This window comes from Telopea speciosissima, chromosome 4 (genome assembly GCF_018873765.1).
Source record: "Telopea speciosissima isolate NSW1024214 ecotype Mountain lineage chromosome 4, Tspe_v1, whole genome shotgun sequence".
NCBI classification, from domain to species: domain Eukaryota; kingdom Viridiplantae; phylum Streptophyta; class Magnoliopsida; order Proteales; family Proteaceae; genus Telopea; species Telopea speciosissima.
In genome coordinates this window covers 19,186,610-19,213,529 of record NC_057919.1, presented here as the reverse complement: position 1 = coordinate 19,213,529, position 26,920 = coordinate 19,186,610, and the positions used below count along the sequence as shown (strand labels likewise).

The following is a 26,920-nucleotide window of genomic DNA, read 5'->3' as shown; positions in this document are numbered from 1 at the left end:
TTGATATGCATATTTCTCCTCCAACAAGGAAATATCTTTTCTGGATCACACACAGACCATCTATGATTCACCATACTAGCTAACTTCAACATAAAATTGCCTGGTTTAATTGGTGCAGGAATATATGAATCAGTCTCTAATATAACCAGCTGGACTTTTGATATTTTGATAGATGGCAGGAGTATAGTAACAGATGCAGGTATCTTACCATCAAAGGATGAACAGGAAGCTGAAATTTTTGGAATTTTACAAGGTTGGCAAATGGCAAAGTTTTTGAACATTAAGATTAAAAAAGTGGTTTTCAGGAACAAGGATCTCTGCAATTTATGCAGTCCTACAAACTCTCGTACCATTCCCTGAAACTTTATTAATAGCTATATAGACCTAGCTGAAAAAACAAACAATTTCACTTCTGCTCAGCTTAGATAATGTAGTGATAGAGGCTATCCTGCTAGCTCTATCGGTTTGTAACCTAGCTATTTCAGTTAATATATCCTTTTATTCCCATAAAACAAAAAAGAGCAATTAGAAGTCTCTATAATGCATTGGGGTCATGATCTAGACTTGTCTTGCAAAACCACAGGAAGAAAAAGAAAAAGAAAAAAGAAAAAAACATTGAGAAACCATTTCCAACCTTGCCAAACATCATGGTTTAACCAATCGGTATCGAATCAGAGCTTTCAGACCAAAAGAATTAACACGTGCCAAACGTAAAAGAAGAAAGTTGTACACAAAAAATTGAACAATCACGCCCGGTGGGACTCGAACCCACAATCGCCTGATTAGAAGTCAGACGCCTTATCCATTAGGCCACGGGCGCTTGTTGGTAGACATGGTTAATATATTTATTTAAGAAATAATAATAATTATAAAGACGCCAAAACCCTAGGTCTTTTCTGTCGTGCTTAAAATTTAGTTCAGCGGGAACACCATGCTCAGTGATGTTAACTGGCTGAGGCGATAGTTTTAAGAGTTGCAGGAGTTCGTTGGGTTAGCAGAGACTCTGAGAGTGCAAGTATAAGTTCTTTTATCGAGATTCTATCCGTCTTTTATTCTCAAAGTGGTCATTTACAAGAAATACTAATGGAAGTAGTAATCGCATCGTCTCCCGTCGATGCTGGGATCGGTTGCTGGGACCTGCATTCGGGCGAACAGCAGCTTCGTTACCGATCCTGTGCCTCTGCTTCTCATGGCCTCACTTGTGTGGGCCGTCGCTTCCTTGCATCTTCGCAGCTTCGAGACTCCTCTTCGTCGTCCGGCTCCATTCTCTACTGGTCATGGAACAAGGTTTCTCTCTCTGTATCTATTGCTTTCCTCTGCCCTTTTATTCTTCAAGTTCTAGGAACTTAGGTTATCATACAGACAGGAGGAGCCTCAGAGGTTGGCTTTTCTCATGCGAAAAATAGTCAAAATTACAACACAAACAAAATATTCAAAGTGCTCGGTCATATTACTCTGGAATTGGATGGAGAAAAACAGTGAAGTGTATTAAATATGTCTACTTTCAATTACTTAATGAGGTTCAAACTTTGAACCGATATGTTCTTCTAGAGCTGGAGCTTCTGAGTAACTGGTAACCATGCCACTGTTTTGATTGCCTTGGTGTTGCAGCCTCAGGTTGAAGTTAAAAGCTTTCCTGCCGAGCCAATCAATCCACTTGTTTCTAATAGTGAGGGTACATATATCATGGGAGGAGGATTATCTGGTGACATTTATTTTTGGGAGGTGAGCTTTTATTGTTCGTTTCCTGCATATCTCGTTACATTGTTGCAAAATTTTGGATTTTGGGAAATTTAAATGCGTGGAGACATTTTTAATTGGTTCCATATTTTTTTTAATCTCTTCATGCGTATTTTACAAGCCAGGTCTCTAGTGGCAGACTACTTAAGAGGTGGCGTGCTCATTACAGGGCTGTTACTTGCTTAGTACTATCAGAAGATGATTCACTGTTAATCTCTGGGTCAGAGGATGGATGTGTCAGAGTTTGGTCACTTATCATGTAGTCTATTCCCCTTCTCTTATTCATTCCGTTATGATTTTTTTTTTTTGGGTATTTTATGAATGGTTTCTATCATATTGAAACCCTTATGATCTACTAATTTGCTTTGACTTCCTGTTTTTTTTTTTTGGATAGGATATTTGATGATATCGGGAGGGAAGCAGCAAAACATCTTTATTTACACAGTTTCACTGAACATACTTTGCGTGTGACTGCTGTTGTTTCAGGTTATGGAGGGTGTAATGCAATTATTGTGTCTGGCTCTGAGGATCGAACGTGTAAGGTTCGCTAGTTCTTCAATTGAGTTGCTTTTTTCTGTCTTATGTAACTATAAGCTGTAGGATCCAATATTATGCTTATGGGTTTTAAGATCAGCTTTGGAGCTGTTTGTTGGATGTTTTGGTTGAGTTAAAATTTTATTTGTGCGTTTCTCTTTTCTAAAACCTGAACCAAGTCATTCATAGAGCCTTTTCAGCTCCTTTAGCAAAGTTTGCTTGTCCTCAAACTATGACTTCATTGTGAACCATATCTACCCCCACTACCCCATTCATTTTGATAAAAATAGAAGGACTCTAAAAGGGAAATTTTTTTGGGGGGCGTGGGGGGGGGGGGTTGGGTTGGGGGTGGAGGTTTCAAAAAAGTGCTGGGGAAACAATGAGCAAGAATACCTGATCAAAAGGAAGGAGATGGGGGTAAAAACACAAAAGATGTGATGATGTCAACAACATTAGTGCAACCATCTCCCCAAATTTCAAGGGATAGGATAAACTTGTATGTTTGGATTATAATTCAAGCAATAGAAATCATGGACTCATTGTCTGAATAGGTATTGGCTTTAAATTGCATACATAATTGGCTGCGTACATTTTTGGGTGGAATTTTTAGTCCAATTGCTGTCTTTGTTGCGTGGGTTTTAGTTCTAAGTTAGATTCATAGCTTTTCTTTTCAACTTCTAACGAAGTGCTAATCCTGAACCAGTGAAATCCAATAAGAGATCAACTTGCGGTAGGAACGTAGGTATAGGGATAAAACCAAGTATGAGAAAAAAATAGATAACTTAATTTAAACAATTTTGGTCAGCCTGAAATTTGTCGAATGAACAGTACAAGCAGTAGATCGAGTCTGTAAAATATGATCTGGATCTAGTGGGCGAGCCTTTGCACAACGGTTAAGTTGCACTATTGCAACCACCAGGTTGCGGGTTTGAAACATAAAAACAGCCTTTCCATGAAGCGACGTTAGGCTGCGTTCATTTGCCCCACTTAGACCTTGCAGTAGTGGGAGCCTCGTGCACTGGGACACTTTTTGATGCCTCTTAAATAGGAATTGAAACTGATATGCAGTATGCAAGTGTGGGAAAGAATAGAAATAAAAGAAAAAATAAAAAGATACAATTAGGAATCACCACCAGGGGTCTTACTGAATCACCACAGCAGGGAACCCTGAATCACCACAGAACCAAAGGTAAAGCCAATCTTTCATTCATCAAATTCATGTGCAGGGCTGAAGCTCCTTACAAACTTATATAAAGATTTGAAGCAGGACTAAAACTAAGCCTAAATTTCTTCCAACCAACAACATACCTTGGAGGTGGTCTTAACTGACTAGGATACTATAAACAATGAAGAAAACAACTTTAAACAATGCTGGACTCAGAGATCTAACCTAGCCCAACCAAGGATAAAGATTTCGTTGACAGCGTAGGTTTCGACCTGCCAGAAACCAAAATTTGGTCGAAACTGGTTGAAACCAGTCGAAACTTGGTAGTTTTAAACTCCTCTAAGGTTTTGTCTCAGTTAGTTTGGAACTGAGTTGTCTCGGTCGATGCCCCGAGATTTAGTTCCATGAGCCCAACTAAAACACTTAATAAAAAGGGCGTACCCAGTGCATGAGGCTTCTGCCACTGCGGGGTCTGGGCAGGGTCATAATGTACGCAGCCTTACCCCTGCTTTCACAGAGAGGCTGGTTCTAGACTTGAACCTGTGACCACTTGGTTACAATGGAGCAACCTTACCATTCACCAAGGCCAGCCTTCTAACTAAAACATTTAATGTCAATTAAAAACAAAGGAATAGGACTCTGACTAGACCCACAACTTTAGTTAATAAATCTCGTATTTATTCTTCCTACCCGTATTTTGGGCCCATTAAAGTGGCCTATTACAATAAATCCCATTGGATTAAAGGCCCAACATATATGTTAATCAACCCAAGGCTTGTTTCCTTTAAAATAGTCTAACTTCTGTGTTTTGTCTGCATCAACTTTCCTCCTTTCCATAAATTTCTGCTTTACCTTTTCTGATTTGCAACTATTTCTTCCATGTGGCCTGCCTGCATCACAGGTGCTAAAATCCCTCTCAAACCTTTAATCTCGTCCTCAGCCTTGTGGTATTCAGCAACCTCTGTCCATACAATCCTTCAAACCCTAGAACCTTTCTTATCTTAAAACCCTGAAATTTATCAAGAAACATCACCACCATTTTAGCTGCAACACTTAAAACCCCAAATGATTTCTTGTAGTCTACTGCCTATTTGACCATTTAGTCTATTCCTTTGAAAATTATCTGCAATTTAATCTCTAGAGCCCTAGTTTATTGAGTTCGATGTTTAATCGATAATCTCCATTTTCAATTCCAGATCACTAGTAGATCATTTTAGGATCAAAGAAAATTATCTGAAAATAAATCTAACTCAAAAAACACCCTAGTTGAGTGGGTGGGAGCAGTATCCTACCTCAGTCGCCAGGTTCTCCTTGTTCATTTATGCCTAGCCTATTGCCTTTGTTGAGTCCCCTGTTTTACTGCTTCAGGAAAGTAGGAAGAAAATTTCCAGCCTTGTAAGGGGGCAAAGGCCTAATTTTTATTATTTTATTTTTAATTTTATAAGCAGTGGCGTCAGCTTTCGTTGAATCTTCTCCTCCTGTTGGACCTTGTCTAACATACATAATTTGATCCCTATTTCTACCTGGACTGTTGATTTGGCAGAGTTTAGGTTTCACTATCAGTGCTAATCAGATTTGAGCATTTCTTTATTTGAAAGAGGAGAAGCGAATCCACACCATGTGCAATTTGCACCTGTCAGCTCTTCTGGTTTTCTTATGCTTTGAAGAAATAGTTGTTTAATTATTCTTAACAATTGACGTGAAATTTATGTTGGGGAACATATTGAATATCTTTCTGAAATCTCAATTCTGAATGCCCATGTATGTTCCACTTTGACTTTGTTACCGATGAGGGTGAAAAAACATTCCCTAGGAAATAAGTATATTTTTGTATATATTCATCAGGCAAGGCAAGCTGGCCTTGACAGCTTAATATCTGCCACGTGGCATTGTAGTTTGCGCTTAAAATTAGAGATGTAAACAGATCGAATCCGGATTGGATACAGATTGGATGTGATCGAATCTGGATATTCCTTGACCGGATACGGATATTCCTAAACAGATGCGGATGCGAATCGAATTCGGATTTTCGACTATCTGATTACATCCCTGATTTATGTAAACCCAGACTTTCCTCCCCCAGTGGATATGATTTGCTCTCAATCCTTGTCTTGTAATTGCCTTAGCTTTTTTCTGGATTTTTTAGAACCTGCCGAATCTTCAAGAACCCTCAAGATCATTAGTTATTTAAGTCTTTTAATGTTTGTTGACATCTATTTGAATTGGATAGATTTTTTCCGGATTATCTGAATTCGGATATGGATACCCCTATATGGATACGGATGTGAATTGATTTCTGATTTTTGACTATCCGTTTACCGCCCTACCTAAAATTCTGGGCATGTTGTTCATTGGCATCTAATCATGTGGTACATTTTGCCAATGTAATTATATGAAGTGTCGGGGAAGTTTGAGGATTCTACTTTGGACAGGTTGATTTAACTTTTAACAGTTGAAATACAAAACTGAAAGTTCAATACATGGTTGGCCAATGTCATGAGGCCAAATTATAAACTACCTATCTAATTTGCCAATTAATGTGACAAATGTTGCTGGGTCTATGTGGTAAGGAGTTCGGATGACACACCCTTGATCCACTTCAAAGCTTGAGCCCCAGTTCATTGTGGAACATGGCTTGAAGGTTTCATCAAAGCTATAAAAGTTACGAAAAACTGCAATTTTGCACCAATTGCTAAGCCACATGCCAGCTTCATTTGTATTTTGCATTGAAAATTGACTGGTGACAAGGGTGTGTGATTCTCCGACATGTATATTGCTGTAGTGTTATTTTCTTCTGTGCTTATTTTGCTGCATTTTTTTTCCTGAGTTATGTAGAATATTATTGTTCTGTTGGTATTTCTCTATCATAGTACTTTTAATGAGAAAAATTCTCTGTGGAGGTGTGTACTGCCCATGCCCAGACACAGGGGGGAAGGAATGACCGCCCCACTCCCCATGAAAGGTGGATATGTCCACCCAGTTGATGCTCTGCCGCTCGTTCCCACGCTCCCCCACGGAGAACTCTTGCCCTACTTTTAAATACACGTCCCAATCTACTTGTATAAAAATGTATCCTGAGTCCTGACATGAATTGTCTCAGGTTTGGAGCATGTCCAAGGGAAAATTATTGAGATCTATTGAGTTTCCCTCTGTAATTGATGCGATTGCACTGGATCCCGGTGAACATGTATTTTATGCTGGCAGTAGAGATGGGAAGATATTCATTGCTGCACTTGGTGCTGAAAGTCCATCGAACAGCAGCTATGGGAAGCATATCATTGGTTTACTGTCCGATCACAGGTTTGTTATTTTCATATATTCTGATTTTTTAATGTAGTAATCTGCAGTTTAACATGCATTATTTGTTTAATGGTTTTCATACTTTATCCTTTTGTTGTATATCTTCTTTAAATTTGGTATTCTGGTATGCAGTTCAAATTCTCCGGTGTAAAAGTATCTTTCTTTCTATATATATTGGGGGATTTGATTAGATTCACTCACAAGGCAATTATGCTTAGTAATGCACAGATTGAATGATGGATCTTCAAGTGATGGACTTAATTTAGGATTGGTGGAAAAATATTCTAATCTGTTGGTTGATATGGACAGTTCTGATTAGGTATGATAATAGAAACTAGTGAAAAATTTCAGGGAGAAAAAATAGGGGACACGGCTTACCATACGGGTATAGAGTGGAAAATAAATGAGAAAATAAGAAAGGAAATAGGCTGTCAATTGGTCTAGATGAGAAAGAAAATAGGAATAAAAAAGCAAGAAAAGGTAATTTTCCAACAAAACTATTCTATTAACAAGAATAGGTCTAATCCCAGACAGGATCAAATAGAAAACCCTCTAATAAACAAGAAATCATATAAGGGAACCAAGAGAACAATGGGAACTAAAATGAGGGAACAATTTCCTTGGTTGAAGTAACAAATAAAAACCCACAAATTTGTAACCTGTTGAAGCAATAATGATCTTGATATGGTAATCTTCAAGAAATCGATGTGACAATCAGTTGAAAGAAATCCCAGCAGCTTGTAGTACTCTTGAGATCGATTTGACCAAAATTAGGGTTTGGATTAAAAAACCGATGGAAGGAGATGGGAGAATGGAATGGGTGTCTCACCTTAGGTCTCTCACCTATCCTATCTCAGGATTTCAACATTGCATAAGCAACTTTTCTATTCATTCAATCATGGGCTCAATTGAGCAATTACAACTATATTTATAGCCATAATGGCTGAACATAGAAACTAAAAATCAAACTCAAACTAGGGCTCAAAGTAGAACTAGGATTTCCAACTAAACTAGGAATCCTAATTAGGACTACAATTCCAGCAATCAAAGTCTAAATAAAGGACAAATAAAAGACCAACACTTAACCCACGATTTATGCTGGTGTAGGGTGAATCCCTACACCTACCCTACTGCTGGTGTAGGGAAGAATCCCTACACTTGCGGCTGGTTTTGGACAGCCAATGTACATCATGAGGTGGGTTGGTTACATTGTTATTTATAAAAATAGAGAGAAAATCTCCTAAATTGACTCCATTAATGACTCTTAACCTTCTTAAGCTAACTTAAATACTACTTATAAGGATTCTTCTAGATTATGCTAACTTGGTTACTTAATAACACATGTGATTTATACAATCTTATCCATGTACTTAATCCTGTGTACCCCTTAAATCTAACTTTTGGGCTTATTAAAGAGGCTCATTCCAATAAAAAGGCATAAAAATAACAAGCACACAGCCCATAGAACCCAACCATGGGCCAAAATACTTTATTCTAAGGCCCAATTGGCCAGATTGGACACCCGTAACTGCTTCACTTTGTCATAGCATACTAAAAGGCACTAAGAAGGCAGCTGTGGTCATTTTTGGAATTGTCATCCCTAATTTGTATTGCAGCCAGCCATCTAGATTTGCGAGTTCATATGTCGAAACTGATGCAGGTTCATCATAGAAATTGGCTTATTTCTTTAGAAATAGGCCTAGGATTGGGTTATATATATGTTGGGCCTTTGTTCCCAAGGGTTTTCTATGTATTAGGCCACTTTAATGAGCCTAAACTAGGGGTACATACGTTGCATACGGGATTAGCCCAATACTTAGTTTATTTTTATGAACCGGTTTAAATTGGTTGCATCCAATTGGTTCAATTTAAGTGATCATGTGACTTGGTTAAGTGGTCATGTGATGTAAGTTGGGCTGGATTAGGACTCTATAAGTCCAGCCATGTTTTGAGTCTATTTCTTTTCGTATTTTAATTTCCTAGTTAGTTTAAGTTACCTAATAGGTTAAGGATTGGGTTAGGCCATTCTTTTTTAGTGTAGGAGTCTAATTTTGAGTCTTTTATATAAGGTTGTAAGGGGGGCCAAGTATTGAACACGAATTTTGATTAATAAAAACTCAGCTTTATGCTTGTTGTCTTTGTTGCTGCTATTGCTCCCTTGTGTGAAGTCTTGTGGATCTTAAGGTGCTAGGGTGAGTGGACTCTCACGACTCTTTGCGTCTGTCCAGTACCGGGAGGTTCTTCTTCTTCTTCAGTCGAGCTTCTTTAAGCTGCTGTTGCTGCCTTTGAAGGAGATCAAACCAGTAAGTAATTTTAGTTTCCTGTGTATATCCTTCCCCTCCATCCATCAAACCCTAACCTCTATTAAACCTACAACTCCTACCTTAACTAGGACTCCCTCATAACTTCAGATCTGACCATCAGTTTCAAACCAAACTTCCAGCATACATCCCCCACACTTCTCCCTACACTCGGTCCAAAACCCAGCCCATAACTCCCACTCTATCCCCTCCATTCCTCCACTCCATTAAACCCAAAACCTGCAACTCAATTCTGTCCAAATTGCAGAATTTGAAAACCTTCCCAAATCCTATTATTTATATGCCATAAAAGCACCCTAGACCTACACATTAAAACTCCATAAACCCCATTGCCATTGTCCAACCCTAACCCTAGTTTTGACCTAAATTAGTAAACCCTAACCCAATCGGCCAGCCCTTGAGTGTGACCCCATTACCCTGGCTCCTAGTGGGACTACTCCTACCTAGGACTACATTACAAACTCTGGGAATATTTTATATGGAGAGAATTGATTAGAAGTGTAAGTAATGCTAATGTTGTCAATTTTTTTTTTCTCAGTTGTATCTTGTACTGTTGAACATTATTTTATCATAAAACAGCAACATATTTGTACTAATCTAACCGGAGTAAAATCTGGTACTAAACACTTTAGTGCATATTGGTTCAAGCTCATGACTTTCTTACAAGTCTGCTGATTTTGATTTTTGTAATGGAAGCCCAATGTTCTACTCTGGGACAAACACTTTCTGATAGTTGCAATATTAAGGGAATGGGGGAGTGTAGGGGCTACGCACATGGGGCAGCCAATGAGAGCGTCTGCGCTGGCATCTTGGGAGGTGGGATTTCTGCCTTTCATGGGGCGGTCATTGCCCACCCCACCTAAGTCCCCTCTAAACAAACGGGGCCTAAAGCAATACATTTTTATCCAATTGTGTAACTTTCTAAACCTATATGAAGAAAGCATGCAACTTTCTGGCAAATAGTTTCAGGAAGGCATTTCAATAGAAGTCTGAAGCCTATTCCATTGATAGCATAGATCTTTATCTTGCAAATTTTAGGTGTAATGGCCTTAATGTGTTTACATTGCAAAAATTTCACTTCTCTTGAACTTGACTGGACTTCTTATTTGTTTTTGTTTCTGGTGTTTGGTTCGCAGTAAGGCTGTTACTTGCTTGGCATTCAGCTCCAATGGAACTTTATTAGTATCTGGATCAGAGGATGGTTTGATTCGAGTTTGGGACACTAAAACTCAAAACATCGTTCGTATATTTAAACATGCAAAAGGTACAGTCTAACCTGAATGAAATTACTACTCAAGATATTGGTTACATCAGTTGCATGATTTAATTTTTTTTTCTTATGTGGCCATGAGCTTAATCATTCAAGTTTCTATATTCAATTAATCGAGGCCACTAGTGCTATTAAAAGTGTGTTATATTTTCATTTTTTTGGTGGGGAAAGATAAACATATTAGTTGTCAACTGGCAAGGTGGAGGTCAAAATGGGACTTGACGCCAGGTCTTGATGTAGTCCAGCCATCCAAATCTATTTCCATGTTCATCCCACCCCTAGTCAAGGATATCAACTAACCATCATTCAGCGCGTTAATCTCCCTATTGAATAAGACATTAAGACCATCTAGTTGTCCATATGTTGATCTAGTATTTAGTATTCTAATTATACCTTTACTTAGATTTTTCGCAGGAAATCAAGGCACAAAAGCCTCACAGTTTTTAATGCTTAGTCTTAGGTTCTATTTTGTTTAATTACTGTGTTGAAATATCTTACTTATTGTGTGAACCATGGGCTCTGTGAGACCCGACTGCATCGAAATGCCGTTGATATCCGACTCTTTCTTGATCAACTGGGTGTAATATTTGAGTCTAATTAAAAAAATGTTGTTAGTTTTTCTAAAGACGACGAGTCGCCACCTAGTTTAGGGTTTAGGATCCATAATTAAATCGAGTCCAAATGGCTCCAAGAATGAATTGGTCTGACCATGAGATCGAAATTCTGTCAAGTTATGGTCTGGGTAAGGTGTTAGACACATCAGTTTGCCCTGTGAAAAACAGGTCTTCTATTTACTTGATATTTATTGAATAATGAACGTTTCCGAAATTGTCAAATGGAATTCATTTAATGTGCCATAAATACATTCATATCACATATTACACGAATAAAAGTAAAACAGAAAAATAAATAATTATTATAAATTTGCCATTTAAAAGGGGGACCAAATGGGGATTTGAAGGGGATGGGTAATGAATTCTACTGGCCTGATAGTGCATGACTATGTCATATTCTCCAGCTTGAGGTTAGTACAGAAGATGTAACACTAATATATTAAGAAATAAAAAATATTAAATTGAGAAAATTGTGTATAATAAAGAAAATTCTAAATACAAACCCATAGCAACAAAAGTATCAACAACAACAAACTCAGCCTTATCACAACTTAATGGGGTCGGCTACATGGATCCAAACAAAACAAAATAGGGAAAACAGAGTTCTAACTATATATAGGGGTAAAGCTGTTTGTAACCAACCCGGTCACAACTTTTGTTGTAACCACTCTTTTATACCCTTATGTCAGATAGATATCATTTTCCAGGGGTGGGATTAAAATGTCATTTTATTAGAGATGTACAATTATTAGCAAAAATTAAAAATCACAGCAATAATGTCTTGAGGGTAATAAGGTCAATGAAGCAGTTTTCAGAGGTAGTGTCTCCGGCGCCCGACGGTAGAGCTTCCAAGGGAACTCAAGAAAATGTCTTGGCGATATATCCCTCTATTTTTCCTTCTCTGATCGAAATTAAAAATGAAATTGGAATAGGTCAGTTGCAGATAAAAATTGAATCATGCTGGATTCAATTTTTACAAGGATATAGAGGAGATCTCACATGTTGTGAGGTCCAAGCTTGGGAAAAACTAGGTATTCCTATAGGTAAAAAAACTTTGTTCTTGAGCCGTGGAATCCATGGATGCTAAACTCGGTGATCAACAATGGAGAGAGACAGAGAGAGACCTCGCTCGTGGGAATCAAAATGAAATTGGAAAAGAAAAACTTAAAAAAAAACAGCAACATTGTCAACTTTCACTATCATAGATTGAACTCATCATGAAATTTTAATTTTCTTGTTCCGTTCTGAGACTTTTAACGGATCTTGCTCATCTTAGCACAGTTGTGGTTGAGGCGTTGATCTCTCTCTCTCTTGTTCAATCGCTATTAAAGATGCCAATTTGACAGATAAAGAGTGAATCCATGGCTACAGGGCTGCTGCAACATTATTGCGAGTTTGGGGGACCAAGAAAGGGAGAAGAGGGACGATCTTGCCATGTTTTGCCCTCAGCTTGTGGTTTTCAATCGGTTGCCAGAGTAGCCACAGGGAGCAGAGAAACAGAGGAGGGGATTCCAATTGATTTGAATTGTACCTTCAGTTGATAGAGAAAATCACTTGCCATTGCTGCTACCAGAACACTCTTGTAGTTCATATGGCGGATAGAAATAGAGGAGGGGATTCCAATCAATACACCTCCTTCAAGTAGGTAAGAGATTGCACCTTCGTCAAACGGGTCGGTGAGAGAAAGAGAGAGAGGTGGGGGCAATGGCAGCCTGATGGGAATACCCGGATGATGAGCAGGACCGGGGACAAGGAAGAAGAGGAGGAGCAGGTGTTGGAGCAGAGCAAGCTGTGTGGAGAGTGCGTGTTAGGGCTTAATGAGAAATTCCTAAATTACCCTCTGAACTGGGATTGTTACCTTGGGACCAGGGTTCTTGCAAATTTACATATTTAGACACTCTATGTAATTGACACATAGTTTTCCAAGGACAAAAAAAGTCAGGTTACAAAGTCTGTAACCTGCAAATCTTTTCATACCGAAACTACCTTTCAACAATATCAATAAACCCAAAAAAATACCTTTCATTAATCGTTCTCCTACTTAGTAGATAAGGTATTTCCTTATCCACTCCCTCATTCTCTCTCAAAAAAAATAGGCTTCATTAATCGTGTCCCTCATTCTCTCCCAAAAAATAGCCTTCCTTAATCGTGAGTAGTTTACATTGAAATTTCCCTTTTTTTAGGTAAGTGGATTTAAATTGTTTAAGAAGTTAAGAATGAGTAGTAATAGTGATACGATTATCAAAAAAAAAAAATTTAATTATTAATTATTACTTCTTGAAATAAGTTTACATTGAAATTTTCCTTTTTTTAGGTAAGTGGAGGCTAAAATTAGTTTACATTGAAATTTCCCTTTACTTCTTGAAATAAGTTTACATTGAAATTTCCCTTTTTTTTAGGTAAGTGGATTTAAATTATTTAAGAAGTTAAGAATGAGTAGTAATAGTTATACGACTATCAAAAAAAAAAAATTTAATTATTAATTATTATTTTTATTATTATAATTAAATAAGTTTGCATTGAAATTTGCACAACTTGAAATAAGTTTACATTGAAATTCCCCTTTTTTTGGGTAAGTGGATTTAAATTAGTTAAGCATTTGAGAATGAATAGTAATAGGGATACGACTATCAAAAAAAAAAAATGACTTTTCCATTCTTCCAAAAAAAAATAGAATGATTCTTCCTTCTACCAAAAAATTTTCCCTTTTTTTAGGGAAGTGGATTTAAATTGCTTAAGAAGGTGAGAATGAGTAGTAATAGGGATACGACTATCAAAAAAAAAAAAACTTTTCCATTTTTCCAAAATAGAAACGAGTCTTCCTTTCTACAAAAAAAAAAATCAAATAGATTTTCAATGCCATTGATAGTCAATTAACTTGTGACTAATTTTACCATAATGTCACAAAAACAACAAAAAATTTACCTAAAAACCATAGTGGGAAGCCTTTTAACGAGTGGGTTAGCCATAATTGATAGCCAATTAATTTGTGCGTAGCCAAGTTGTATAAATATTTACCCCAAAAAATCATATGAAAATTTATAAAATTTATTTGAACATGGGTCCCACAAGACTAATATTTTTTTTTAACATAATAGTTAGTGCGAAAAAAAGAAAGACATTCTACCACTGAAATATATACCTTCTCACGTCTTCTTTCTAATTCAATATTGTGGGCTCCCCTATAGGATGATTTGTGACCCATCAAAAGTGACTTACCCCCTAATGCGAATATGATTCTAATACAAGCGGGCAGCATACTCATCCCTCTCTCTTAGTAGGCAAATCATAAAATTTTTAAATACTATGGTTTTTATAATGAATACATCTAATCATGACTTTGGTATGAAATTTGCTAATATTGATAGCTAATTAACTTGTGATTTTTAAAAGATTTGTAGTGCATATGTTTACTAGGATTTCAAACTCAATATAATTTGGGTCATGCACGTGTTCGATACTATTTTGCACATTGAGAAAGTCTCATTACCTTATAAAACCAAAATATTTTGCTCTCCAAACACTTAGCAAATGCTTACACGTGCATTTGCACGTGCGCTTTTACTAGTATATAATCTTTAAATTCAGGTTTTGACTCAATCAGCTGTCCTCTACGATTGGCGAACGTCGAAGGAGAAGAAGGCGGAGGGGACGGCCCTTGAGGGGCTCAGGGGAGGTCCCGATTGTTCATGATAGAGTGAGATTCACATTGCCTGGTGGTTCTGATTGGTTGTACCGGCCACACCAACCCTTCGAACGGTCAATCGTAACAATGGTATGCATCCCATGCAGGCGGTCCTTGCCGTGTGGGGAAATCTCTGGACCTGAAGATAGGGCTGGGGCTATCATGTCTTTTGGCGTGATACATTACCTTGACGGTCCAGGGACGAGGGAGTTCACCCGGTTACCTTGGAGTAGTATCCAAGGTACGCAAGCTGAGTCTTCTATCTCTGACGTATAACCTCAGTGTGGGGACCTGTATATACTAGTAAAAACGCACGTGCAAATGCACATGTAAGCATTTGTTAAGTGTTTGGAGAGCAAATTATTTTGGTTTTATAAGGTAATGAGACTTTCTCAATGTGCAAAATACTATCGAACACGTGCATGGCACAAATTATATTGAGTTTGAAACCCTAGTAAACATATGCACTGCAAATCTTTTAAAAATCACAAGTTAATTGGCTATCAATGTTAGTAAATTTCATACCAAAGTTCATGATTAGATGTATTCATTATAAAAACTATAGTATTTAAAAATTTTATGATTTGCCTACTATGAGAGAGGGATGAGCATGCTGCCCGTTTGTACTAGAATCATATTCGCATTAGGGGATAAGTCACTTTTGATGGGTCACAAATCATCCTATAGGGGAGCCCACAATATTGAACTAGAAAGAAGAAAGACGTGAGAATGTGTATATTTCAGTGATAGAATGTCTTCCTTTTTTTCGCACCAACTATTATGTAAAAAAAAAATTTGTCTTGTGGGACCCATGTTCAAATAAATTTTTATGATTTTCATATGATTTTTTGGGGTAAATATTTATACATCTTGGCTACACACAAGTTAATTGGCTATCAATTATGGCTAACCCACTCATTAATAGGCTTCCCACTATGGTTTTTGGGTAAATTTTTTGTTGTTTTTGTGACATTATGGTAAAATTAGTCATAAGTTAATTGACTATCAATGGCATTGAAAATCTATTTGTTTTTTTTTTTTTGTAGAAAGGAAAACTCGTTTCTTTTTTTTATTTTTTTATAGTCGTATCCTTGTTACCACTCATTCTCAACTTCTTAAGCAATTTAAATCCACTTACCTTAAAAAAGGAAAAATTTTTTGGTAGAAAGGAAGAGTCGTTCTATTTTTTTTTTTTGGAAGAATGGAAAAGTTTTTTTTTGTTTTTTGATAGTCGTATCCCTATTACTACTCATTCTCAAATGCTTAAATAATTTAAATCCACTTACCTAAAAAAAGGGAAATTTCAATGTAAACTTATTTCAAGTTGTGCAAATTTCAATGTAAACTTATTTAATTATATTAATAATTAAAATTTTTTTTTGGATAGTCGTATAACTATTACTACTCATAATTTAAATCCACTTACCTAAAAAAAGGGAAATTTCAATGTAAAATTTATTTCAAGAAGTAATAATTAATAATTAAAATTATTTTTTTGATAGGCATATTACTATTACTACTCATTCTTAACTTCTTAAATAATTTAAATCCACTTATCTAAAAAAAGGGAAATTTCAATGTAAACTACTCACGATTAAGGAAGGCTATTTTTTGGGAGAGAATGAGGGACACAATTAATGAAGCCTATGTTTTTGGGAGAGAATGAGGGAATGGATAAGGAAATACCTTATCTACTAATCAGGAGAACGATTAATGAAGGGTATTTTTTTGGGTTTATTGATATTGTTGAAGGGTATTTTTGGTATGAAAAGATTTACCATGACTTTTGAGTGCCTACTTTTATAATATAGTATGATATATATATATATATATATATATATATATATATAGGGGGGGGGGAAGAGATGAGAAAGGAAAAAGACAAACAAATGAAAGATGGGAAATAAATAGAAAAAGAGTAAATTACTCCCCCCTCCCCTCGATTATGCTCTAATGACAAACCCCTCCCCTGGGTATTGAGTAATGACTCTCCCCTCCCCTGTATTAACAAGATTCTATCAACCGTACTCAGGGTGTCAATCTGGAACCGTAACCGTATACCGAAACCGAAACCGCCCGTGTAAAACCGTACCAAACCGCACCGTTGCAAAAACGGTACGGTATGGTATGGTCAAATGGTATTGACCACGGTATGGTACGGTAACGGTTTTTACGGTCATACCGTCGGTATGTACCGAAACCGTACCGTTTTACCATAACCGTACCGTTTTCGTACCGTATGCATACCATTTTTTGTACCGTATATATACCGTTTTCATATACATAGCGTTTATAAAAATCAAATTTATACCATTTTTTGTACCGTACATATACCATTTTCATACCGTACCAAAACCGTACCGTATATATACCTTTTTATATACCGTTTTCATACCGTACCGTAGCGGTACGGTTGAGATATTGAAAATAGGGTTCTTAAACGGTACGGTACGATATCGGTATTGGGTACCTATTTTTGGTACCGTACCGTTTTACAAGCCTAAACCGTACCCATTCCGATAAAAAAGGACTGTTAAGTGATAGGAAAAGACTATATTACCCCCTCCTTCTTCTGAATCTTCTTCTTCTTCCTCCTCCTACAATCCCTTTCCTGCAACTCTGCCCCCACCCTGCTGCCAACGCAACCCCTCTCACCGTCCCCACTCATGCTCTCTCCTTGCCCTTTCCCTGCCGCACTAATGCAAAGGGTCTCCACGGTGAGGAAATGATAACTCAGACACACACAGCATATCACCACGCAACAGAATAATTCCAGACCGAAGTCCAGCAAGAATTCAGATGTTTAAACTGTCATGTGGTCAAGGTTGAATATGAGGTGAGAGATCCCCACTACTAGTCCTCCCAAATAGAACAGTTATAATGTCGGAACAACCAACGACAAAGGAACCGGAGGAGACTGAAACTAGATCTGGCGGTAGAATGAAGAACCAGACCTGAAATTCGAATGAAACTTCCCAGTCCAGCAGGATCTCGAACAGAGCTTCAGAAGAAAGGGATTGCCCACTGCTAGATAATGAAGTCCCAAAACTTGAGATTAAAAGGAGGAAACTGTAGGGAGATCGATGCCTCTCTTGCTGTACCAGCACTAGCGCCAGAACAGAATAGAGATGATACGAGGTAAAGGAAGGAGGAGGAAAAGAAAGAAAAGGAAGAAGGAACAGAAAGAGAAAAGGGAGATTAGAAGGCTTACTGGGGGGAAAGGAGGAAGCTAGGGAAGATACCTACAGTCCACACGCTGTTCAACCAGGCAACATTCAACTCTCTGAGGTTTAACTCAAAACTCAATATTTGATTCAAAACAGGGAGATTTAAGAAAACAGGTTGGAATTAGGATTCCATGAAATCAGTAGAAAGATCTGGTTTTGAAAACAACGATAAATTAAGATTCCAAACTGATACCTAGATTTGAAAACATAATTAAAAAAGTTAGATTCTAAGATTGAGAAATTTAGAATTCCTACTTGAAGAAGCATTCTTGGAAAACAGTGAAAAGATTGGGTTTTGATGATTGATTTTGAAAACAGAGTTGAAATCTAAAATTATAGAACAAGAAACACAACCAAAAGATTAATAACTGCAAAGAACAGATTAGGAAATTATCCGCAGGATAGAGAGATTATGATCTGACCTGAGTACTGAGAAGAAAAGATAAGAACGAGAAACAGTGAAAAAAGGATATGATCAGGAATCACCACCTTATCTGAAAGGCTGCCATCACCTCCAGTACCCAACCTTGAAAGCACCAACTGTTCAACCAAAAAAAAAAAAATACCAACCGTTCTTTAATATTGGATGGTTTTCTTGCTCTGCGGTGGATGCGACAATGGTTATGGAAGTTGTGAGGGCGGCGGTGGTGGTGGTGACCATTACCCACACTGGAGAAACGGTCTAGAGATGTTTTTAGGGTTTTGATACGGTTAGGGGTATTATTGGAATATCACAAAAATAAGGGCATTTTGGGATTTAAATGAATATTTTTAAGGTGATGTCATCACTTAACAGTCATTTTTAACAGAATGGATACGATTGATAGAATCTTGTTAATATAGGGGAGGGGAGAATCATTACTCAATACCCAGGGGAGGGGTTTGTCATTAGAGCATAATAGAGGGGAGGGGGGAGTAATTTACTCATAGAAAAATGAACGATGAAAGATAGTAAGAGGATATAGGCATAGCCCAGCCCGCCAAGAGAATCTCATCTAAATGGGGTCTGCAACATGGATCCTTGCCCTCCAATAGGCTCTATCCGATGTCATATTTGGGACAAGCCCTAGCCTATGCATGTCTTTCCTCACCATTTCTCCTATGGTCCGTTTAGGTCTGCCCTAGCTCTTTTAGCTCCTTCAATCGGAATCATATCACTCCTTACTGGGGTGTCCCTAGGCCTCTGTTGAATATGACCATGCCACCTTAAACGACTCTCTTGTAGTTTGTCATTGATTGGGGCAACCTCCAAGTCCAATCTAATATGCTCAGTCCGTACTCTGTCCTTCCTTGTTTTTCCACACATCTATCTTAACATCCTCATATCTGCTACACAAAGCTTATCAAAACGCACAAAAATTGGAAAGGAAAACCTCGGGAAGTTGCCACGATTTGGATTTTTAAAAGATTTTTCAGCAAATACCCCTTCCTAATAAAATAAAAATGAAATAAAATAAATAATAAAAAATGAACTTATCTAATTGAAAAAAAAAACTGTTCTTTGTCTAGAGGATGTCCTTGAGCTCAGGGGAGTGCATACTTCAAGTTGCAGAGGTTCTATGTTGCAAAATGGAGTTTCGGTACTATATTGGCATTTTAGACTTTTTAAAGGATCTCTAGGGTTTCTATGGGGCTTTTAGAGGTATTCTAACTTCTACCACTCCTAGGGCTTGGAAATATATATATATATATATTTGGATTTTTTTGGGCAAAATGACCGCAAAAGTTCGGGATATTACAAAAAAGAGAGAGGGATCTCTCAAGCTTGGAATTTGTGGGAATGAGTGTGGGAGGGTCCTCAATCTGTAGGCATTTTTCTGGGAGGACTTGGGAATTTTAGTGTTTTTTTCTCTCCTAATTTCCTTCCATTTTTAAAGTAAAAAATAGACAGCCATGCACGTGGCACATGTACTCATGTGACCGTCGTGCATTTTAAAGGCGGGTGGTTAGGCCGTTGTGCGACCCACCTGCTTCACTGACCGGGTCAATTTAGAGTTGACCGGTGATTCATATCAACGTGGGTCATGTTAACGTCAACACACTTTTTCTTTTAATTTGAAACCACACTGGCATCATCCTGACGCGAGCAAGAATCAACCTGAGGTTGACTCATGGGTGCATCGAGCTGACTCGCGGGTTGACCCACGGTCTGACCTACAGTCTGAATTGGATTTTTATTATTTTTTTGGCTTTAAATCTTCATGAATTTGTAAGCATATTTTTTCTTGAACCAAACATCATTGCAAAGCTCGTTCCGAGAACTATCCAATGACATGGAGTTTGGGCACTGTGTTGGCCAAAAAGTTGGTTGAGAAAAACCTTTCGAGTGTGGGTCCAACCTTGGCCAAAAAACAAATAAAATGATGGCCAAATAATCAATCCATTTTCGCGCCATCTTCAAATATAGGATATTTTATGATGAAATACACTTAATTCATGAATTTTAGACTTTAAGGCAGTTTATTGATTTTCTTAGTTAACCTCTTCTAGGGGTATTTTGGTAATTCAAAAGATATAAAGGTGGGTCCTCCCCTATGTCCCAGAATGGCCATCTCATCATTGCCCTGAACATCCTCAGTGTGACAAAATGGGGTGTCTACACCTATGTTGTGGGTTTGGGTGTAGGTTCCATATGCTTGTATATGACTTGGAGTCGATCTGTCTAATGATTAAATCTTAGGTATTGGGACTTTGACTAGTATCAATATCCCAAGTAGGCGTGAGTACATGGAGACATCTTACATAATAGTAGTGTTATGATCATGGTCCGAGAACTCGACTCAACTCGACTCGGCGAGATCTCGGTTTTTTTGTGAAACCGAGTCGAGTTCCAATACGATATTAAAAAGTACACTATCTCGGCGAGATCTTGGATCTCGGGTCGAGCCAGAACTCGACCCATCTACCTCTTGTTTTACTTACCTAACTCGACATATCTCGGTCAAGTTCTGTCCAAGGCTCCCAACGCTGCTCTCTTCTTCCCCATTTGAAGCTCCTCCTTCATTTTACCTGTGGATTTCCAGACTTGACCTTCGGGTGAGGTGATTCAGCTGCACATTTGAAGGATTCAACTACACATCTTCAAGATTCATCACGATTTGAAGGATTTTTCAAAGGTAAACTATTTTCCCTAAATCTATTTTTTTCAACACATGAGTTTGACAATCAAAGCACTGGGTCTGGTTTTGGGCCCATATTCCCAGTCCCAAACCGGCCATACATGCCTCAATATGACAGTAGCAATGGATCTCACGCCTCATGGCAACCGCCTCTTCCATATACTTGGCATATGTTGATGACAACACTTATATGAGTGTCGTGGCAAACTATGTGCAAAACTACAGCAACACTATGACATGGGAATTCTTTGTAGATCGTGTTGGGACTGAATACATTAACATATCACATTTTATGTAACATTTGTTTAAAGATTGATGTATTGTACACTTTAAGTCTTTAACATTTCTAATGCTTATTTAAGTTGTTTTACATTAATTGAATATTTTGATTGTTTTCTATTACTAAATTATGTGTAGAGTAGGGTATTTTAGTACGTTGTCACCTACCAACGTATGGTCCGAAGTGAAACTCATATTTGGATTTTGTTTTTGCAAAATCTGATAGTACTATTATGTTTAAATGGCCTAAACTAGGCTGAATACCAAGTTTTAGACCCAAACTAGGTCTAAAACCCACCGAGTTGAGGCTTCGAATCGGGGGGGGGGGGAAATGCACCAAATTGGCGAGATCTCGATTCGATGCGGCTTTTCCAAGGGTCGAGTTGGTACCGAGTTCCGAGTTTTAGTGACTTGGTTATGATTTTTGAAGTAGCAAGCAAGTTAACAGTCTAGATGCATTCATTATTGGGTCCCTTTGTAAAGAAGGGCAATTGAGGTATTTAATATTGACAGCTTAAATGATTTTTTCTTCTGCTTGTCCTCACTTTTGTTTCAACCATCAGCTGCCAGCACTCTCTCCTGCTGCCCCCTGGGGTTTCAACCACCAGTCAATTCCACTTTCTCTCTCTCTCTCTCTCTCCTCCCTCCCTTGTCCACGTGTTTTGGGGTTTTGCTAAATTTAGTGTTTTTGGTTTTTGTAGTGATGTCCATTGTTTGACCCAATTGAGGCAGAGGAAGCAGTTCTGCAACTGCCCCCCCTTTCCCTGATTATCGGATGAAAATCCCAACCTAAACGAAGGAGAATTTGGGTGCATTTCCATGTAAACTTGAGATTGAATGGTTGTCCCTCAAATTTGTATAGTTAGAGCTCTCTAATGAAAGTGTTAATATTTTCATTGGCAGCAATTGCAATGCACTTTTTTTTTCCCCCCTCATTGTGTGTTTCCCCAAATTTCTTAGCTCATGAAACTATCTTCACTTCTAACTTCACTCGTTTGCCATTGTTAAACTCTCATTGATCTTGAACACATGATTACAGGTGTTTGGGAAAGAGTTTTCTATTAAAACGGTTGGATTTGTTTCTGGAAATGCGAACTTCTTGTTTGGAACTGGATGAAACCTAATAAGGAATGCTTTAGGGGCTTGTTCGTAGTTGGACGAACTTGAATATGGGTTGTAATTGATATCATCCTTTCCGCATATCTCAGTTCCAAAGTTTGGAATTTATTTTCTGCTATATTTGGGGGGGTGTGTGTGAGGTGGATGATTTGGTATCCTTGCTACTTGTTATGGCACAGACACAGAGGTGAGGTGGTGTAGGGAGAAGCATGATAAAAGAGGGAGCTGCAAAGAGTTTTTTTTTAACCTGAAGTTTTGATCTCCAGTGGAGAGCAGATGGACCTCAACAAAGGGTAATCTCTGTAATTTCAGTAGCCCTTAATCCCAATGTGAAATTACATTAAGGTATCCATTCTTAAATTGCACACAAGGTTTGAGTGTGGTTATTTAATAGAGGTTACAAACAGATTTAGCGTACATTATTTATGAATAATTTGAATACAGTCATTAATTGTGGCCAGAAATTTAAAACAATCTACAACATAAGCATGCAATTATGAACTTGCAACCATAGTTTTAAAATTGGACTGGACCAGACGGTGGTCAAACCGAGCTTGGCAGGACATATTTTAGGTTTGATCTTATCTTAGAACCATCCAGGACATAGAACCACAACAAACTGGCTGGTATTGACGGTTTTATATAAACAGAGAAAAACAGTTTGATCTTCTTTTCAAGTGTGATGTTGTTGCTTGCAACTTGCACTGAGAGGTCCAAATGTAATGGTATTATATATGTTGTATGTGCAATTAATGGATCTTTAGTGTCCAAGATGTGACCAAGAGGTCATGGGTTCGAGTCTGGAAACAGCCTCTCTGTGAAAGCAGGGGTAAGGCTGCGTACATTATGACCCTCCCCAGACCCCGCAATGGCGGGAGCTTCGTGCGCTGGGTACGCCCTTTTTTTTAGTGTCCAAGATGTGTCCTGTACCTATGCCCAAGTGATTTCATGTCCAACAAAAGGCCAGATATGACAGTATAAAATGGCACTCATTTGAAGAAAAATCAATTTTGGAGGACGACCTAAGGGTGCGATATAGGTAAATGTAGCTGATTGGCCTTACATTCCAGCTGCGGAACTGCTAGTGGAAGTTTGCTGAACTGGGACTGAACAGAAGGACCGAAGAGTGGGGATATATTCAAAGTGATGGGTTGGATTTGTTATGTTCAGGTGCTTATGCTGCATGATGATGATGGAAGAGACCTCTGATGTGCTTGTAACTTGAAGCAGTCAAAGCAGATTTTGGACGAAAATACCTGTGGTTTTTTTTTCCTTTTTGGGCTTTTGGGGGGGGGGGGGGAAGAAGGGGTGGTGCAGTCAAGAATTGGCTGCTGCCAGGGTTGAGATCTGGTTTAATGGAAAGTAAAGAAAAGGCCACTGTTGGAGGGTTTATAAAGAGAAAAGGGTGCAAATGAAAGGGGAATGAAAAGAAAAGATTTTGATGAAGTTGTGATTGATGGTGGGTATGGTAGGGATGATTGGTTGAAGTTGAAAAGTTAAACAGAAAATAAAAGATTGTTTTGGCTGCAAGAGATCCAATAGAGCCCACCTTAGGAGTCCACCTAGGTCAACCAAAAGAGATCCACTTTTGGATGTAGTTGCTGAGTCCACAGCCCACCTGAGGTCCACAGGATATAGTTCTTCAGAGAATTCTTTTTTTTTTCTATTCTGGTTGCCAAAGAAGGCTCCCACGATTTCTTTATATACAGGAGGAAAAGGTTCAGTTGAACCTTTGGTTACATGCATCTTAATAAATGAACTGTTGGAATTCCCAAAGCTAGTGGAATTTCAATACCTAGGATTAACCCCCCATACGTAGAAATAAACCCCAAAACATTGAAACTAACCCCAAGAAAACTAAAGACTTGTTCCAAGACTTTGGAACTACAAACAATACCAAAATAAAAGAAAGCAATAAACCTGCCTAGGAATACGAAAAGACAATTAACTAGAAACTAGGAAAATTAAAAGACATTTTGTTGGAACTGAGGAGTCACTGCTGGGATTGAAAAAGGCACTAGACTGTTGTTGACTTGTGGGCCAGACTTGGACTTGGCCTTCTTTGATGAGCCAGCTGCTGGTTTCATAAACTTGGGCTGGGCCTGGTAGGCTAGGCCTGGCGGGGTTGGTCTGATTCTCTTGGGCTGCAGGCTCAATTATGGGGCCAAGGAGGTTTGGGCTTGGGCCTAAGCTGGTACCTCGTGGGGTGCTTGACTAGGCCTGGGCTGGACTTGGCAGGGACTGCCGATGGCCCTGCATCATGTTCTCTTGTTAGGGAGTTTGTACTTAATGCCTGTATTTGGTGATGGTTTTCCAACTAGTGAATGTGATTAGTGATTTTTTTAGTTCATTGTTTAGAATATCATTATGTACATCTTTTGTTTGGATAATTAGCTTTTTTGTTTATTTCTCAGGTCCTGTCAACAATGTTTTAATTGTTCGGCAACCGTTCATTGGAATTAGTCGGAAAGTAGGCAGTGCTCAAGCTCCCCTATCTAGAAGGGCTGCATCATTATTACCTCCACCATTGGACAAATATGCATATTCATCAGATGAAAATAATGAACCAAAGGCTGTAATTGCACCTCAGCCTTCATGTGATGAATCTTTAGATGCTCCATACCATAGCTTTCATGTGATGAAGAATCAAATCAATGAGCTTCAGGTTTTAGTTTTCCTTATGGCCTTAATTTTAATGCTCTTGAATCATGTGGTTATTGAAAATGCCTTTCTTTTTTTTCATCTTCTATTTGTTCTGCACATAGCTCATGGTCTTGACTTGTTTGCTTTCCATATTTGCCTTTTGGAAGAGCATGATTGTTGTTGCTTGTACTTCTTCCATTGATAAATTACCTCTTTCAAGAGTAGACTCGTAGTCTTGTACGGGTTGGAGTGACATTCTTCTTATAAGGAGCCATTACCCAGAGATGGTCTCGCCTGTGCTGGGAGGGAGTGTTTGGAGTCAGTCCTAACCTTTGGCATTTTTGTGCAAAGTGGCCGCCTTCAAGACTCTAACGAGGGCATTTGCTCTCAAGACTTAAACCTGGAGTGGCATTCTTCGTATACTAAACATTTATTATTTTCCAACAAGAAATGATTTATTAATTAGAACAGATGATTGAGCTACCCTATGGTCCTTGAAGCTTGGCCAATGGGGCAATGTTTTAAACCCAGACACAGGACTGGAAAAGATCTTGGTCCATTTGATTCCCGGTTCAACCCATGATGACATCAGCACAATAGACCAAATGTATATGCCTTTTTATTGTTATATATAGTTGGATAGTTAGTTAATAGAGCCTTTTTGGGAAGACAACTACTAATAGGTAATTATAGTAATTACTTATTAATTCTCCCAATGAAAATCCATAGATTAAGGAAAGCTTTTAAATCTTTGAAAATATGATAATCCATTAATAAGGAGCTAATTAATACTCATCAATTGAGGGGGCTTAATAGCAAACAAACGAAGAGGTAAAGGCATTTTATTTTCTTTTAGTGCAAACAGATTTCAATTCAAGCAATGTTGTGTATGATGATGTAACCCAGACTATACAGTTTGATTGTCCAGTTTGAGTGGTTTTCTGAAAATCCAGGTGGTTCGGAAAGTTCTATGCAGTTCTCAAGAGTCCCTTGGTTTAACGAGGGCCAAACAAAAGGATAGGGGCCCACGGTTCAAAACATTTCAATGGGTGTCCATATTAGCTCCATGATCAGGGACTGCTGTAGACTGTAGTAGGCATCTTTAGAAGTGACTTGACTAAGCTGGTTATGCTACTCACATGCAACCAAGGAGAATACGATGATATTTGCTTAGGAAAAGAAATAAAAAATTTGTTTCTTCTCTCTTTTTTTTTTAAAAAAAAAAAAGGGGGGGGGGTTGCCATCATTTGTGTAATTGGGTAGGACCAAATCTTATTTACTGTGTTTACAGATTATCTTGTATCTGTTTGATTTCCATCCTGGGTAGGACACCAGAAAAGAAAAATAAACCTTATTCCTGTGATAAGAAATATAGGACAAATGATAAAGCCAAGAAATGTTCTTATGACAAGAAATAAAATTTGGTTTTATGGTGTTCTGATAGAAATTTAAATTCACCGCCTTCTGCCATTTTATTCATGTGTTTTAAAAAACTTGGGACCTCAGCTGATAACTTATCTTTCTGGTGTCTTCTTCAGCAACAGGGTTCTTCTGCTGCTACCGAAATGGAGTTGGAGAGGATGAAACTTGATTTAAAAAGATCACTGGAAATGGTCGAAAGGTGGAAGAAAATGTTTGAAGACTTGAAACACTTCTGTGTGAATGAGCTTGTGGAAGGTGACCAAACAGGGAGGCCTAGTGGAAATTCTACCTGATAACAACTGGGCACTCGGGGTCAAGAAATCAATGAAGTTTTGTAGGTAGAATTAGTGTGTGCTCTCGTTTGACTAAGTTATATTTATTTATTTGCTAAAAAATGTAGCTAAAATTGTTTTTTTTCTTAGTTGCTAATGGCATATTAAAAGTATGTCGAATAAAGTTATGATTCTAATTAGATTGCTTCT

General features: G+C 38.0%; 1 protein-coding gene and 1 non-coding gene across 2 annotated transcripts; one reads left to right on the top strand and one right to left on the bottom strand.

The window, feature by feature from the left end:
• Positions 1-747: 747 nt before the first annotated feature.
• TRNAR-UCU lies at positions 748-820 on the bottom strand. Its single transcript has one exon. It is a non-coding gene; the product is annotated as a tRNA-Arg (tRNA).
• Positions 821-1,031: 211 nt separating this feature from the next.
• Positions 1,032-26,920, top strand: LOC122660300 (protein ROOT INITIATION DEFECTIVE 3). Its single transcript, XM_043855542.1, has 8 exons — positions 1,032-1,287; positions 1,612-1,725; positions 1,866-1,999; positions 2,135-2,282; positions 6,540-6,739; positions 10,197-10,324; positions 24,788-25,038; positions 26,555-26,920. The coding sequence occupies exons 1-8, from the start codon at positions 1,084-1,086 to the stop codon at positions 26,729-26,731; spliced, it is 1,356 nt and encodes a 451-aa protein (XP_043711477.1). The 5' UTR covers positions 1,032-1,083; the 3' UTR covers positions 26,732-26,920.

What these genes read in the sequence shown, in the direction of transcription:
- LOC122660300 (XM_043855542.1), top strand. Translation starts at nt 1,084, where the DNA reads ATGGAAGTAGTAATCGCATCGTCTCCCGTCGATGCTGGGATCGGTTGC. An exon ending in TCTACTGGTCATGGAACAAG is followed by an intron (nt 1,288 to 1,611) that starts GTTTCTCTCTCT and finishes TTGGTGTTGCAG; the next exon opens with CCTCAGGTTGAAGTTAAAAG. An exon ending in TATATTTAAACATGCAAAAG is followed by an intron (nt 10,325 to 24,787) that starts GTACAGTCTAAC and finishes TTTATTTCTCAG; the next exon opens with GTCCTGTCAACAATGTTTTA.